The sequence below is a fragment of the Balaenoptera physalus genome (assembly GCF_965194825.1).
Source record: "Balaenoptera physalus genome assembly, chromosome: 2".
NCBI classification, from domain to species: Eukaryota; Metazoa; Chordata; class Mammalia; order Artiodactyla; family Balaenopteridae; genus Balaenoptera; species Balaenoptera physalus.
The window spans coordinates 76,616,915-76,634,862 of record NC_138883.1 but is presented as its reverse complement, the minus strand read 5'-3'; the positions used below and the strand labels follow the sequence as shown (position 1 = coordinate 76,634,862).

The 17,948-nt window shown below is 33.8% G+C and overlaps 1 protein-coding gene across 1 annotated transcript in view; it reads right to left on the bottom strand.

Moving 5' to 3' along the window:
- Window positions 1-34: 34 nt before the first annotated feature.
- LOC309654706 (olfactory receptor 4N5-like) overlaps window positions 35-17,948 on the bottom strand; it is a 53,824-nt gene continuing 35,910 nt past the window's right edge. The window contains 2 exon segments of the mRNA XM_082449113.1: window positions 35-3,957; window positions 8,029-8,033. Coding sequence (XP_082305239.1) covers window positions 3,026-3,957; window positions 8,029-8,033 — 937 coding nt within the window. The 3' untranslated portion in view covers window positions 35-3,025.

The following is a 17,948-nucleotide window of genomic DNA, read 5'->3' as shown; positions in this document are numbered from 1 at the left end:
TATCTTACAATTTTTAGGTCAGAAGTCTGATGCAGTCTCACTGGGATAAACTCACAGTGTTGGCAGAGTTGCATTTCTTTCTGGTGGCCATAGGAAAGAATCCATTTCCTTGTCTTCTTCACTTAAACCAAAAGAAAGCAGAAAAAGTAGAGTAATATAAAACATCTGGCAAGAAAGCAAATTTTAATCTAACCATATCAATAATAATCTCAGCGACTTCGCTGGTGGTGCAGTGGTTAAGAATCCACCTGCCAATGCAGGGGACATAGGTTCGAGCCCTGGTCCAGGAAGATCCCACATGCCGTGGAGCAACTGAGCCCATGCGCCACAACTACTGAGGCTGTGCTCTAGAGCCCGTGAACCACAACTACCGAGCCCACATGCCACAACTACTGAAGCCCGCACACCTAGAGCCCATGCCCTGCAACAAGAGAAGCCTCTGCAATGAGAAGCCCACACACTGCAATGAAGAGTAGCCTCCACTCGCCACAACTGGAGAAAGCCCGCGTGCAGCAACGAAGACCCAACGCAGCCAAAACTAAATAAATAAATAAATAAATAAATAAATAAATAAATAGTAATCTCATTAAATGTAAATGGTCTGTCATTTTTCACTATTGTCATGCATTTATATATGCATATATATGTATATACGTATGTCATATATACACATGACAAGTCCCATGAGTTATCTACTATTTTTTTGTGTAGTCAATATTCAGTGTGTACTTATTTACATGTATCAACATAGTTGACTTCTACTTCTTTATTCCTTCCTTCACACTAGTATTCTCCTCCAGCATTATTTTCTTTTACCTGAAGAACTGTTATTAATATTTATTTAGTGCAAGTTTTTAAGCAACAGATTTGCTCATTTTTGTTTTTTTGAAAATGTCTTTATTTCACCTTCACTTAAAGACTGTGTTTTAATCTCATCTAGACTTTTAGGTTGGTATTATTTTCTTTCAGCACATTAAAGACATCACTCCGTTGTCCTCAGGATCCCATGTTTCTGTTATGGAGAAAGCTGTCCATCTTACTGTTATTCCCTTCAAATCAACAAGTGTCTCCTCACCCCAGGCATCTAAGAGTCTTTCTTTAATTTTTATTTGTCTTATATTAATGTGTTTGGGTGTTTTATTGGTCATTCATAGAGTTTTTGTATACATGGATTGATGTCTTTTATCAGTTTGTAAACAATCTTGGTTATCTCTTCAAATATTGCATTTCTCCCCTCTCCCTATCCTACTTGAACTTCAATTGCACATATGTAAGACTTTTTTATTGTATCTCACAAATCTCTAATGTCCTTTCCTTTATTTTTCATTCTTTTTCCTATTTACATTTCAATTTGAATATTTTCTGTTGGCTTAACTTCCAGTTCACCTTTTTGTCTTCTTCAGTGTTTAATCTTATTTTAAACTTATCTAATATATTTTTTATTTCAGATTTTTTTCAGTTCTAGAATTTCCTTTTAATTCTTTTTATGGATTCCAATTCTCTGTTGAAGTTATCTCTTTTTTTAACCTATTTACTACACTTTTTCTTCTGTTATCTTGAACATACTAATAGCAAAAATTGTAATGTTATTTTATTCACTTTCATATTCTGCATAATCTCTGCTTCTATTTTAGTTATCTATATTTTTTATCTTATATTTTGATAATATATTTCTATCCTTTGGTATTTCTAGTGATTTTCTATTAAATTATGGATATTTTTTATTACAAATTGTAAGCTATACAGGCTCCAGATCATGTTACTTTCCCCAAAAGAAGGTTCATGCATCTCACTATTAGATCAATATAGTGGAGGTAAATTCCCTTAACCCATTGTTTCTCAAATGGGGGCAAATTTGCCCTCTAGAGGACATTAGGCAAAGCTAGAGATATTTTTGATTGTTACAACTGAGGAGATGCTACTAGCACCTAGTAAATAGAGGTCAGGAATGCTGCTAAACAATCTGTATTACATAGGATAACCTTCCACAACAAAGAATTGTGTGGCCCCAAATGTCAATAATGCCAAGGCTGAGAAACCCTGCCTTAATCCAAACAGGGATTTTGTTGGGTTTAACCTCATTTGCGGTCTTAATAACACTCAGTCTATCTATGGTTCATCCATAGACCTCAAGGATTAAAACTGAACCCTGATGTATTCTCTGGATTTTTATTTCATTTATGTAAGATTTAAATTTATAACTGATAGAAGTGGGTGTAGAGACAACAGAATGTAAGGCTTCCATTTTCTTGGGGGGTATCTAGTAATACTAGAGCAGCTCTGGAGTATTTTCCTGATCATAGGCCATTTTTCAAGTTATGTGATCTTGGAACCAACAGTCAAAAAATGACTTCTGTATTCCCCAGCTTTATAATTACTATGAGGATAGTAACTCCTTTTATATACCAGTTTGTTGGTAATGTTTTGGGATTTATTACTCTGTGCCATATCAAAGTCTACCCCTACAGTCCTTCCCATGAGTTTGTAAGCACCCAATGCCTTATATTACCCTTATTTAAAAAATAGCCAGAATAGTTTAGTTATCTGTAACCAAATAATGACTGACATACCAAATACCTATCATTATTGCATTCAGAGTGAAAAGATTTTTGAGTGAACTCTAATTCCTCTCTAAGATTTAAAAAATAACCATTAGGAATAACCACAAAACTCTCCAAAACTTTAAAATATGAAGTTAACTACTTTCATGACAGTTTCTCATGGAATATAACAGCTTTCTTTTCCTCCCTCCACCAAATTAGGAACAAATAACTACATCTTTAAGTGTCCATAAAAATATTTAACAGCATGATTCTTTCTACTTAATGTTATTTTACTATGCATAGTCCTTTATTCAGAATCTTGAAGATCTTGCCTTAAGTCAAATAGGAAACATCAGTTACTCTTTTGCACTTAATAAATACATTATTTGCTAAATGACTGATTGATTTGGTGCATTAATGAATAAATAATTAATTCCAAATGAACTTTCTCCTTTCTTGCTTTTCTCGTCCTTCTATTACATTCAGCAAACCATGTGCTGCCTCAATAGCCTCCTCATGGAAGCTTTCACTTCCTGGTTGCGAAGGGTATAAATTACAGGGTTCATCAAAGGAAAGATTACAGTGTGAAAGAGAGAAACCACTTTGTCAGCTGGGAAGGCTCTGAAGGGGTGAGTGTAGATGAAGATGGCAGGGCCAAACATGAGAAACACAATGATAATGTGTGTGGTGCACGTGGAAAGAGCCTTGCTCTTCCCTTCAGAGGAGTGCCCCTTTACATGGCAGAGGATGACTGCATAGGAGGCCAGAAGCCCCAGAAAGCACAGGAGGGTGAGCAGACCACTGTTGGAGACCATCAAGAGCTCCACCACAAAGGTGTCTGTGCAGGCCAGCTTGATGACCTGTGGCACATCACAGAAGAAGTTGTCCAGCTGGTTTGGGCCACAGAAGGGCAGGTAGAGAATAAGGGCCACTTGTACAATGGAATGAGTAAAGCCCCCAAGCCACAGAGCCAACAACAAGGAGTAGCAGGCTCTAAGGTTCATGACAGTTGAGTAGTGTAAAGGATGACAGATAGCAATATAGCGGTCAAAGGCCATCACAACAAGAAGGAACATCTCCCCTGCTCCAAGGAAGTGCAGGAAAAAGAGCTGAGTGATGCAGCCTCTATAGGAGATTACCTTCTTCTCAGAGAGGAAGTCCACCAGCATTCTGGGAGCCACAATGAAGGAGTAGGATGCATCCAGGAAGGCCAAGTTGCCCAGAAAGAAGTAGAGGGGGGCCGTGAGGCCAGGGTCTGACCTGATAGTGAGGATGATGAGGAAATTTCCAGGGAGGATAATGAGGTAGAAAATTAGGACTAGTACAAACACCAGGAGCTGAGCCTCTTGAGACTGGGTCAAGCCAAGGAGGATGAATTCTGTCACCATTGTGCTGTTCTCCTTCACCATCACTCCTCAGTCTGCAGAATAACAAAGAGCAAAGAATCATCTGCTATAACCACCTTTTCATCTATTCCATAGCTCTCCTCCAAATAAAAATAATATTTTTCACATCCAACACTTTTCCAGCTGAAAACAACTTATGGCTCATAGCTCTCCTATGTTTTCAGTTAACCTTTCTACTCTTCATTTTCCTGATTCCCCAAGACACTGATCTTATAGCCACACTTGCATTCCTATTTAACCATGCACTTCTATGTAATTGTGCTCCTGTAGGACTCTTAGCTATTTTGCTTGAAGTATATTAGAAAATTCCTGATTGAAACAAAACTAATCATTATTTAGGTTGTCAGGTTGTTATTGTTCTTGTTGTTGTCAGTGGTGCACTATCTCTAATGCTTAGATTAGTTGCTGGGTTTTGGTCCTCTTCTTCATCTCCACAGAGCAGAGATTTTGCAGATGCTTCTTTTCTTCAGTTCCTGAAGAATCCCTAGTTCCTTGTTTGCAGCTATGTGCCTTGTTTTCTGAATTTGTCCTTTACTAGTTCCATCACATTGTTCTGCTTTGGTGACCTTGTGCACCCTTACTCCAAACTGGTCACCTGGATCTCAAGCAAGAACCCTACATTTCATCTTAGAGGTATTCCCCTAGTTACACCACATTTGGTCCCCAGTCCTGCATCTGCTCCACACCCTGTTCTTAAATCCTAATTAATACTAGTCCAGTCTTACTTGCTCACCATATATCCATAGCCTACTTTTTCCTCAGGTCTCAGAATGATAGCCAAATTATATCATTCCCACAAATACTTTCATGTAATATAAAACTTATTAGAATATATAAAATATTTTGACTATCTCGACTAATAAAATCAAAGCTTAGTAGCTCTGGAATTGGCCGCATAGAACACATAGTGTAATATATCGTTTAACAGATGAGAAAAATAAAGCAATTGGAATTAAGATTCTTAAGTTTACAGTGAGTTTTCTTTTTTGTTCTAATTAGTAAGTGGTAGAGAAAAAAAGTGTGTATTCCTCAGTTTAAACTGATTAGTAAGTTATTAATTAGTGTCCCATCAACTTGTATTATTTTACTTAGGTACTTAAATAATTAATTATTGTATTGCTTATGTAAATACTTCCCATTTGCGGGCTATAATCTGGTCTAAAGAAGAATTCTGTTCATGACATCCAGAATTAAGGTTTAGTCTGTATAGTGGTCTCCAAAATGGGATGTGCTCACCCCAGGGGATGTACAAGATAATCCACTGGGGTTCATAAAAATAGGAACTTCTCTCTATATTACTATAAATCATGCTTTAAATTTTAAAAAATATTTGTGATTGCTTTCTAATTTTTATATTACTATATTGTAGAAACATTTTATAAGTAAATGAATATTCATATATTGTGATATTTGTGCATGTTTGTTGAAATGAATGACGTAAAAGATGAAAGATTGATGATTATAACAAAATACTATAATGTGACATACAACAATATTTCTCTTGATTTTTAATTACATGCAATATTGTTTTTCAAAAATGCTATGAATACAGTGGAATACAATTTAGCAATAAAAAGGAATGGAGTACTGATATCTGTTACAACATGGATGAAACTCAAAACCATTATGCTCTGTGAAAGAAACCAGTCACAAAGGACCACATATTGTATAATTCAATTTATGCAAAATGTCCACACAAGGCAAATTTATAGAGACAGAAAGTAGAAGAGTGTTTGCCTAGGGATAGGGGTGGGATGGGAGTGACTGCTAATGAGAATGAGATTTCTTTTGGGGGTGATGAAAATGTTCTAAGATTATATGATGTTGATGTTTGCATAACTCTTTAAGTACACTTAAAACCACTGAATAATATGCTTTAAATGGTAAATTCTATGATATATTGATTATCTCAATAAATCGTTTTTAAAGTGCTATTTAATGTGGCAGAGAAGACTACAGATGGAAAAATTCCCAATTGAAATTTGACAGAATTATTAGTAGCATCCCTAGAAAGAGTTAGGAAGAGAGAAAAGAAGAAACGGGTAAAGGAAGATCATCCTTAACAAGTCCATGAAGAGAACTCACAGGAAATTTAGGCAATTCGCCAGTATTTTAGGCACACCTATTAGGAAACATCAGAACATTTGTTCTGTGTGATTAGTAACATTTGTATCGAGCAGCCAAATGCTACAAAGAAGGAACTTATAACTTATGGGCACATATCTGTGCATAAAAATACATGTTCACACATGTATAAACACACACATTGTGAGTCTAAGCAAATTGATATAGGAAAAAAATATCCTTGGTGACCTTCAAATTAACTTAGGAGCTTCCTTCTGTCTTTTATTCACTTTGACACCTATTGGTTTCCACATTCATTCCTCATTCTGCCAGTAGAAACCTGCTCTTAGGAAAGTAAGTTAACAGCTCCCTCTATTCTTAGGTTTTGTGCATTCCAGGTGCTCACAGTTATTTCATGTTTCTTTGGGTTAAAATTTTCAAGACAGGGATCTCTATGAGTTACAATCTCTTTCACTGTACCTTTGCTTTTATTTTCTGTCATCTACCTCTACTCCCTGTTTGTTACTAACAGATGGAAATCTATATCACAATGTTTTAAATTCACTTCTTTTCTCCCACTCTCATGTACATACTTTCTATTCTGGTGATTCTCAACTTGTGCTCATCACAGAGATAAAGGACAGATGTACCTCATATGGCTATTTCTCTGTACAAAATGAATTCCTAAAAAAAAAAGCCCCAAACAATAGATCTTACAGGGACAAGCTTTTTGTTCTAGTCCTAGAAAAGCAAAGAAGTACTGTGAGTGTAGGCTAAGATAGAGATCTGAATGCTTTCATCATTTCTAATCTTCCTTGTTATTTCAACTGATACAAAAACAGATTTGGCACTGAAGATGCATGGGTAGAGAGGGTGCCTGTATCCCTCCCCTCTTTCTCAGAGTGCAGACACACAACTTCCATCCACAAGCAATACTGAGCATGCCTAGATTCCAACTGCTATCAGACCAGCTCCTGTTTGGGGATCCGATCACCATCCTAGCATCTCACTGCTTAATCTTTCCTCATTCATTTCCTCTTCTTGGTTTTGTTTTTTTTTTTTAATAATTTCCCATTCTCTTCCTTCTAATTCTACCTTAATATACTCATTTTCTCAATTATTCTTTTAATATTTTCTTTAGCTTCTTTTATTTTTTATTTTAAATTTTATTCTTTTATTTTTTCTTGCAGTTTCTCTTCCTTATCATATCCCTTGCTTTTCCTTCCTCATTGCTTCCTTCCTTATCATTCTCTTTCTTCTCCCTCTCATTTGCCCACATCCTTTCAGTCTTAAATCTTTTTCACTCTGTTCTCTACAAGTATCCTACTTCATTATATTCCATGCCTGTCTTTCCATTAATTCTGAGATAATATATTGTTTTCTCATTCCATGGTAGAGTGAGCACGATAGGTGCTTCCTAAGTGGTCCCTTAGAATGGATTTTCTACAGATTGAAAATGCTTAACTTGGTCTTCAGTGCTAAGCCTTTTCTCCTGAATATTATCCTCTGAAATTTACTCAGTCTCAATCACCCATTAGCTACTTCACATTCTGTCACATATCTTGTCTGCTAGTTCTGTTCATTAATTCTCCCTTGCCAGCTCCTGCTTCAACTATCATTATGTACGCACATTTACTTGTTCTGCCAACACTTGAAACTTGATTAAAAGAACAATATCCCTATTCTGCAAAAAAATTAAGAGTTTCTAGCTTTTCCATTATTTTCAAAGATAGTATGATTTATTTGGATGCTCAGGATTTACTTTTCTTAATTTTATTCATCATTCTTAATCACTTACCATCTGCCAAATTTTACTCTGCAATATCATTTTGAGAGCACATACATTTTAAATTTTCATGGAAATTGTTGGTTATAGCTCATTGTGAAATAGGTATGTGATTTCATGTGTCAAAAACCATAGCCTTTTCCTTCCAGCCAACACGGAATTAATTAAAATACCATCTTCATTATACTAACCTTCTAATGATTTGGCTCTCTATAAAGTTTTCACTTACCTGCTCTAAAGGCATAGTATGAGGAACAGCATGTTCAAGGGGTTATTTCAAAATTAGAAATCTACTTTTCACTCTCTGTGATGCCCTTCATGTGGTTCTGGATACTATTTTCTGCCTTTTTATAAAGATATGAATCACTTTGGAGGCAGATTTTTTGGAGCTCTGGGAATCCAAATTTCATTGGGAGTAGTTAAAGCGTTGAGGCTGCTGCCCTAACATGACCAGGAGAGACGTTCACACTTAATTTATGGTTCTGTAATGTGCTGTCACTCTCCCTGAGCATGGGAACGATTAAAATAAGCTTGAGAGTGTTAGTTGACTGGTTGTGATATAGTTAAGTGTAGACATCTTTGAATTAATGGACACTTCCTTTTCCTTACATTACTCCCAAGCTATTTTCTTAACTTCCTTCTAACAACTTTGTGGTGATTTTTTTAGATGAATAATCTCCAAACATTTCTATGCGTCACTACCTTAATATAAAGATTGATCTATACATGTTCTAACCATACTCCTAAAAGCATATATTATGTACACATTAACATATTTGGGAAGTAGAACTTTTAAAAGATATAATTGAAATAAATTATGTTAAATTATTTAAAATTTGATGTTCATTAATGGTACAGCTGTTTTATGCTAACTAAAATATTATAACTAATCTTTTATTCAGGTACCTTCTATGAGATATTCAGAGAATATCTATACACGGCACAATATAGTTTCATAATCATTATGGCTTTTACTATAAAATATTATATTATAATCTTGCTTTATAAGATGTTACTTTTACTAAATTAATCGTATTGATGATTTGCACCACAGGCTTCAAAGTCTGTTTCAATAACTTGTCAACAAAGACTGTCCTGAGTAACTTTTAAATCAGTTGACATCTCTGTTCCTTATCTCCATATCCTTATTTAATTCCAGTCAAATTCATCATTTAACCCATGGTTTAATGTAGATTTTTTGCATAGACATTTACAAGAGTCATTATAGCTGATGAGAATTTTTTATACACAAATGTTAAAATCTTCCATACTCTATATAAGGCAAGACTCCTTCCCACAAGACTTAACTTATTATATCACTATTGCGAAGCATTAGATAATGGTTTCTGTGTACCTTTCCATAGTGTTTGCTGATAAAAAATGTGTTTTATTTATTGCTCATCTTAGCCATTTTTACAGAATGGCAGAAAACACAAGTATTTTCTCAGTGGAATATGGCTTTTGTTCTTTTGTTATTAGTAAGAAACATTCAAAAATACTTTTTATTACTTTTTATTAAGTGAAAAACTTAAAGCCTTCCATTGATTATCATGTATTAATATTGCAAAGAAAATTAAAAAGATTTATTTTATGCTTTATATATTGACTTTTTAAATGTTTTGCTAATCGTGATCACTAGCTAATACATCATGATACTGCATAGACTGTCAAGTTCATTGTTAATAATAATGGAAGTAAATTTATATTGTAAAATAATGTTTCTTAATAACTTAGAATGTTTTTGCCTGCTTACTGTCAGTTCTGATAGTTCATTGTTCTTATAAGATTTACCTGACAAAGACTTCATTTTATGGGTGGTTGTCAGCTCTGTCATTTTATAATTGTTTACATGAGTTTTAATAATTAGAATGATCTTTAATCCAAGGTTTATTTGCAGAAATAATTTTAACCGCTTAGGAAGTTTTGGAAGATGTATTGAGTTAACATAAGATAATATAACTTGTCTCCCCTCCCCCTTACTTTAGCACAACTAAGCTATTGTACATAGCAATATGTTCAAGCATATGACCACAAAGAGAACTGCTCTCAAACCTTCTGTCTTCGGTTAACTCTCACCTTTAAATGCTGTATATAACATGTCCAGATAATGTACTGATTAATTTAGAATATCAAAAATAATCTGTGTATTAAATATTAGTAAAGATTATTTAATTTATCTTTTCAAGTCAAGAGACACATAAATAAAAGTTCTCATTGTTATATATATCCCACACCTTCTTTATCCATTCATTCATCAATGGACACTTAGGTTGTTTCCATATGTTAGTGATTAGAAATAATGGTGCAATGAACATAGGGATGTATATATTTTTGAATTATTGTTTTTGTTTCCTTCAGAAAAATAACCAGAAGTGGAATCGCTGGATCATATGGTAGTTCTATTTTTAATTTATATTTTTTTCCATATTGCTTTCCATAGCGGCTGTACCAATTTACATTCCTACCAAAAGTGCACAAAGGTTCCCTTTTTTCCATATCTTCACCAAAACTGGTTATTTCTTTTCTTTTTGAAAATAGTCATTCTGATAGGTGTGAGGTGATTTCTCATTGTGTTTTCGATTTGCCATTCCCTGATAATTAGCGATATTGATCATCTTTTCATGTGCCTGTTGGCCATCTGTATGTTATCATTGGAAAAAAAAGTCTTTAGATCCTCTGTCCATTTCTTAAATTGGACTGTAAGGTTTTTCTTTGCTATTGTATTGTATCAGTTTTTAAATATATTTTAGATATTAACCGCTTGTCAGATATATGATTTGAAATTATTTTCTTGCATTCAGTAAGTTGCCTTTTCATTTTGTTAATGATTTCCTTTGTTGTACAGAAGCTTTTTCATTTGATGTAGTCGTACTTTTTTATTTATACTTTTGTTCTGCTTCTGGAGTCAGATCCAAAAAATCATTGTCAAGACTGATGTCAAGGAGATTTCCACCTATGTTTTCTTCTAGGAGTTTCATGGTTTCATATCTTATATTCAAGTCTTTAATCCATTTTGAGTTAGTTTTTGTATATGGTAGAAGAATAGTGTAGTTTAGTTCTTTTGCATGTGGCTGTCCAGTTTCACCAACACCATTTATTGAAGAGACTGTCCTTTCATCATTGTATATTCTAGCCTCCTTTGTCCTAAATTAATTGACCATATATGCATGTGTTTATTTCTGGGCTGTCTATTCTCTCCCATTGATCTATGTGTCTGTTTTTATGTCAACACCATAGTTTTTTTTATTACTATAGCTTTGTAATATAGTGTGAAATAAGGGATCATGATGCTTCTAGCTTTATTTTTCATCTCAAGATTCCTTTGATTATGTGGGGCCTTTTGTGTTTCCATAAAAATTTTAGGATTGTTATTTCTATTTCTGTGGAGAAAACTGTTGGAATTTTAATAAGGATTGCATTGAATCTGTAGATTGCATTGGGTAATATAGATATTTTAACAACATTAATTCTTCCAATCCATGAGCATGGATAATATCTCTATTTATTTGTGCCTCTTTCAGTGTATTTAATCAGTGTCTTAAACTTTTCTGTGTACAAGTCTTTTACCTCCTTGGTTAAATTTCTTTCCAGGTAATTTATTTTTTTTTATACATTTATAATTGGGATAGTTTTTAAAATGTTTCTTTTTGATAGCTTGTTGTTGGTTTATAGACATGCAACAGATTTTTTGTATTGATTTTGTACCTTGCAATTTTACTGAATTTGCTTATTCTAACAGTTTTTTTGTGAAGTCTTTAGGGTTTTCTATAAATATAATTATATCATCTTCAAAGAGTGACATTTTTCCTTCTTTCTTTCCAAGTTGGGTGCCTTTTATCTCTTTTCTTGCCTAATTACTATGGCTAGTACTTTTAATACTATATCATATAAAAGTGGTGAGAGTTGGCATCCTTGTCTTTTTCCTGATCTTAGAGAAAAAGCTTTCAGCTTTTCACCATTGAGCACGATGTTAACTGTGAGTTTGTCATATATGGCCCTCATTGTTTTGCGGTACATCTCTCTATACCTCTTTGTTGAGAATTTTTATCATAAATGAATGCTGGATTTTGTTAAATAATTCCTATGCATCTATTGAGATGATTGTATGATTTTTATCCTTCATTTTGTTACTATGGTATTTCACATTGATTGATTTGCAGTTGTGAACCATCCTTGCATCCCTGAAATAAATCCCACTTGATCATGCTGTAGCATCCTTTTAATGTATTGTTGAATTTGGTTTCCTAATATTTTGTTGAGGAATGTGCATCTACGTTCATCAGGAATACTGACTTGTCAGTTACATTTTTTTTATAAGTGTCTTCATTTAGTTTTGGTATCAGAGCAATGCTGACCTCCTAGGATAAATTAGGAAATGTACCTTCCTCTTCAATTTTTAGGAAGTTTGAGAAGTGTACGTATTAACTCCTTTTTAAATGTTTGGTTAATTCACCTGTGAATCCATCTGGTCCAGGACTTTTGTTGGGAGTTTTTTGAGTACTGATTCAATTTTATTGCTAGTAATCAGTCTGTTCAGATTTTCTATTTCTTTCTGATTCAGTCTTGGAAGATTGTATGTTTCTAGGAATTTATCCTTTTCTTCTAGGTTGTCCAATTTGTTGGCCTATAACTGTTCATAGCAGTCTCTTATGATCCTTTGTATTTTTTATGATTGTATTTATTTGGGTCCGATTTTATTTTATTTGATGAGCCTGGCCAAAGGTTTATCTATATAGCTTATTTTTTTAAAGAACCATTTCTTACTTTGATTTTTTTGGTCAATTTTTAAAATTTCCACTCTGATATTTATTTCTCTCCTTCTACTAACTTTGGGCATTGTTTGTTCTTCTTTCTCCAGTTCCTTTAGGTGTAAAGTTAGGTTGTTTAATTGAGATTTTTCTTGTTTTTTGAGGTAGGCCTTCATTATGGACTTCTCATAACATGAACCACTCAGAACTGCTTTTGTTTCATCTGATAGATTTTGAAATGTTGTTTCCATTTCCATTTTTCTCAAGGTATATTTTTTATTTCCTCTTTGATTTCTTCCTGGATCCACTGATATCCATGAGATTTAGTATCATGTTGTTTAGTCTCCAAGCATTTGTGTTTTTTCCCAGTTTTCTTCTTGTAATTGATTTCTAGTTTCATGATGTTGTTACCGGAAAAGATGTTATATATAATTCCAGTCTTCTTATATTTATTGAGACTTGTGTAGTTGCCTAACTTGATATCTACCCTGGAGAGTGTTCTATGTGCACTTGAAAAAAATGTGTATTCTGTTGATTTTGGATGGAATGTTCTGTAAATATCTGTTAAGTTTATCTGTTCTAACATGTCATTTAAGGCAAATATTTCTTTATGGTTTTCTCTCTGGAATAATATCCATTGATATAAGTAGGGTGTTAAAGGCCCATACTATTACTGTACTACTGTCACTTTGTCCTTTTATGTCTGTTAATATTTGCTGTACGTATTTAGGTTTTCCTAAGTTGGGTGCATAGATATTTACAAGTGTTATATCCTCTTGTTAGATTGATCCCTTTATCATTATGTAGTGGTTTTCTTTGCCTCTTGTTATGGTCTTTGTTTTAAAGTCTATTTTGTCTCATATAAATATTGCTACCACAGCTTTTATCTCATTTCCATTTGAAGGGAATATCTTTTTTCCATCCTTTTACTTTCAGTCTGTGTGTGGTTTTAATCTGAAATGAGTTTCTTGTAGGCAGCATATACATGGGTCTCGGTCTTTTGTTTTTGTTTTTGTTTCTGTTTTTTAAAATCTGATCAGCCATCCCATGTCTTCTGGTTGGAGCATGTAGTTTATTTGCATTTAAAGTACTTATTGATATGTATCTATTTATTGCCATTTTGTTGTTTCTTGTTTTTGTAGTTCTTCTTTGCTCTTATCATCACTTGTTCTCTTCACTTGTGATTTGATAATTTTCTTCATTTTTATGTTTATATTCCTTTCTCTTTATTTCCTGTCTGTGTATTATAAGTTTTTTGCTTTGGTTACCATGAAGTACATATATCACAACCTATATATATTGCATTCTGTTTTAAGTTGGTTGTTGCTTAAGTTTGAGCACATTTTAAAAGCACTACATTTTTACTCACCCCTGCCCATATTTAATGTTTTTGACATCATATTTACATCTTTTTAATGTGTAAATTGCTTACTTAATTATTTTAGAAATAGATGATTTTACCACTTTTGTCTTTTAACCTTCATACTAGCTTTATAGGTAGTTGATCTAGTACCTTTACTATATACTTGCTTTCACCACTGAGAGTTTTTTTCTTTCATAATTTTCTTGTTTCTAGTTATGACCTTTTCTTTTCTATTTAAAGAAGTCCCTTTAACATTTCTCATAAGGGTATTTTAGTGGTAATAAACTCCTTTTACTTTTGCTTGTTTGTAAACCCTATCTCTCCTTTAATTCTGGATGATAACCTTGCCAGGTAGAGTATACTTGGTTGTGTTTTCTCTTTTCAATACTTTGAATACATCTTGCCAATCAATTTTGGCCTGTAAAGTTTCTGCTGAAAAATCAGCTCATAGTCTTATGGAGATTCCTTTGTGTGTAACTAGTTGTTTTCTACTTACTGCTTTTAAAATTCTCTCTTTATCTTTAACTTTAGATATTTTAATTAAAATGTGTGATGGTATAGTTCTCTTTAAGTTCATCTTGTTTGAGACTTTCCGTGCTTCCTGGATTTGGATATCCGTTTACTTCACCAGATTAGGGAAGTTTTCAGCCACTGTTTCTTCAGATTAGTTTTCTGTCCCTTTCTCTTTCTCTTCTCCTTCTTGGGCTCTTATAATGTGAATGTTAGTATGTTTGATGTTGTCCCAGAAGTTACTTAAACTATCCTCATTTTTTAAAAATTATTTTTTTCTTTTTGCTGCTCTGATTGGTGATTTCCACTGTGTTGTCTTTGAGATTGCTGATCCATTTTTCTCATTCTCTAATCTGCTGTTGATTCCCTCTAGTGTATTTTTTATTTCCTTTATTGTATTTTTCAGTTCTGATCGGTTCTTTTTCATATTTTCTGTCTTTTTTTTGAAGTTCTCACTGAGGTCATCCTTTTTTCTTTTGAGCTTGGTGAGCATCTTTATGACTATTACTTTAAATTCCTTATCTGGTAAATTTCTTATAATATGCCCAAAAGTTTTCTTTAATTGCCTCTCACTATCGTGGCCTCTCTTGTTGCAGAGCACAGGCTCCAGACGCGCAGGCTCAGTAATTGTGGCTCACGGGCCTAGTTGCTCCGCGGCATGTGGGATCTTCCCAGACCAGGGCTCGAACCCGTGTCCCCTGCATTGGCAGGCAGATTCTCAACCACTGCGCCACCAGGGAAGCCCTTTCCAATGATTTTGTAAGCATCTAATGCACTGTGCTAAGTCTGCTTAATAAACTCAGTGGTTTCTGTTTTCTTCGTTGAAGGCCAATCAATTTAAGTATATGCTGACAAGATGAAAAAGTTAGTAGAGATAGATACATAATAATGTAAAAACAAATTCCTAATTTAAGTGTGCCTTCTAGCACTAGTATTTTCAGTCTAAGATACACTTTCTCCTTTCAACTTCCTTTTGGTGGTGGTAGATGAGGAAAAGGGGAAAGTTAAACTTTTATTGATGGCTTCAGAATCTTAGCAGAATTGTAAGGCAAAAAACAAAGTTAGGTAAATCAAGAATAGGCTAGCGATTAGTAGCCACAAAAAGGCTATGAGGGAAGGGAAAAAACCTGGAACCTCTAGACCTAAACATTTTCTTTAATAACAAAGTAAATTTTAAAGAGATAGTAAATGTAAATTGGTATACATCTTCTCCCTACATTGGCAGTGTAAATTACCAGAGTAAAATATAAAAATGCAAACATGATATTTTAGTACATGCTAGATGTTGGGATGCATGTATGTGTGTATGTATATATGTATGTATTTAACAAAAAAAAAATCAGAAAGAAAAAGATAAAATGTCAATTAAGTTATACCAGCAACCATACAGACAGACTACATCAACCCATGATCCATGCCACAGTTCCAAAATTATTTGGATGTTGGTCCTTCTAACTCCAGCATAAGTTGTGCATATTTACCTCACAGTATAACTAATAGCATTAAACATAATTCACAACAAAAAGGTACACTGATCTTTACAAAATTAATCATCATAACAGGAGCATATAAGAAAGACTGTCAAATTGCTCAGTGGATTTTATTGGCATCTGAGAGTACATTCAAGAAGTTCCCATGAATTAGGTTTCCATGGCTGCTTTTTCCTCCTTGTTTTCAATCTGGATACATGCATCCAAAAATCACCATGCAAAACAGTAATAGGGAAGACACAGGGAGAGAAGAGGGTTATTTCAGCTCTCTCGTCAATTTTGCTTTAACTGTTTTGTTTAAAAGCTCATTTGAAAAGCAAGCTTTCATTGGTCATTGTTTAAGTTTGGAAACATGTCTATAAAGAGTCTGATCATGTTCAAAAGATAGCATCTACCAAGAACTTCTTCCATTTGGCAACAGAGTCCAGTGATCACATTTTCCCAGGCCCTTATCAATGTAGAAAAATCTTTACATAAAACAGTTCATATACAAAATTGTACTTATCTATCTAAGTTACTATTCACTAATTTATGCCTTTATCTATGTCTTCACCTTAATAATATGTAGGATCAAGCATCATCATTCTTATTCTGATCAAAATTGTGGTGATAATCCTTCTAAAATCAATTATTTAATACTTACTCATTGTAAAGAAGCAATCACATAATAATTAAACAAAATTTGGAATTTCTCTTGATTCACAAAAATTATGAGCAGTGAGGAAAACAAGTTTCTAGAGGCTTGAATTAATATAAGAACCAATGTAGTTTTCTAGTGGAAGTTACTTTTAATTTTCCAAATTAATCTTGATACACATTAATTTCATGCACATGTATACAGGCACAAATATTTTAAATTTATAAAATAAAAATTTACTTTTCAAATTAAACATGTCAATTGTTAGCTCAAGAGAGTACCAAGTTCTTTAAAAATATCCAGAATTGTTTTGAAAGACACTATAATAACATTTATTGGACTTATATTACGTGCTTTATATGAATAACTTCCTTTATTCCTCAAACAACTCCGTGGTGCAGGTATCATTACTATGTCCTTTTACGGATGTAGAAACTGAGGCTAAGGGACATTAGGTATCTTGCTCAAGTTTACAGCACCAACAAACAGTAGAACTGGTATGTAACCCTGGTAAAAAATGCCTGAGTCTAAGACTTTTAACCCTACACTCAGGGTGGATCCAGGTTCTGCAGGGTCTAAAGTTTTTACAATCTAAGGGGACTTCTTCAAGATAAAAAGAGTCAAAATTATGAACAAATGGTTGCTGGGGTCCATTCCAGGGCCTTGGAAGAAACCCATGCAGAGGAGGGGGTCTAAACCTTAGCCTTCAATGTACATCCACCATTATTACACTATATAATATTCTGAAATTTTCCTCAAATATTTTTGGAAGTATATATCATTTATAGTTTTTATTGTCATTACATATATCCAATTCCTTCATGTATTACAATTTGCATTTTATCATTTCATCTAGACCTGATTTTTATCGTTTTTTTCACCTGAATTTGATGATATTGCTTAATTTTACAAAACAGCTTTTTACAATGTTTAAAAGCTCATAGGTTTGGTATAGCCAAGCTTCCCAAACCCCTAAGGGAATATGAAGTCGTTTGTCAACATAGTCTTCTTGTAAAATCTCCATATCTCAATATTCCCTCAACTGTGTTATTGGAAATTCAGACCATTTAAAGCTGTCCTCAACCTGTTTATACTAGCTGGTTTCTCTTCACCTAGCATGCTTTGCAAAACATTATTTCTGCCTTTAGATGCCCTAGTGGCAAATGGCACCATCTTTACCATTGAAGGAGCCTATGGCCATGTCACTGTACTTGGTAAAAGAGTGTCAGCAGCATGTTGAGGTGACATGGTGATAAAATAATCCACCTGTAGCTCCTAATTAAGATTTGAGTGTTTATGTAATATGCAGAGGTATTGTGTATGTTGACTCCTTGTGCTGAGCCATCAGGGAAAGTGGTAGTTCCCTTTATATACGGAAGTTCTCCAGAGGCTATCTATGGT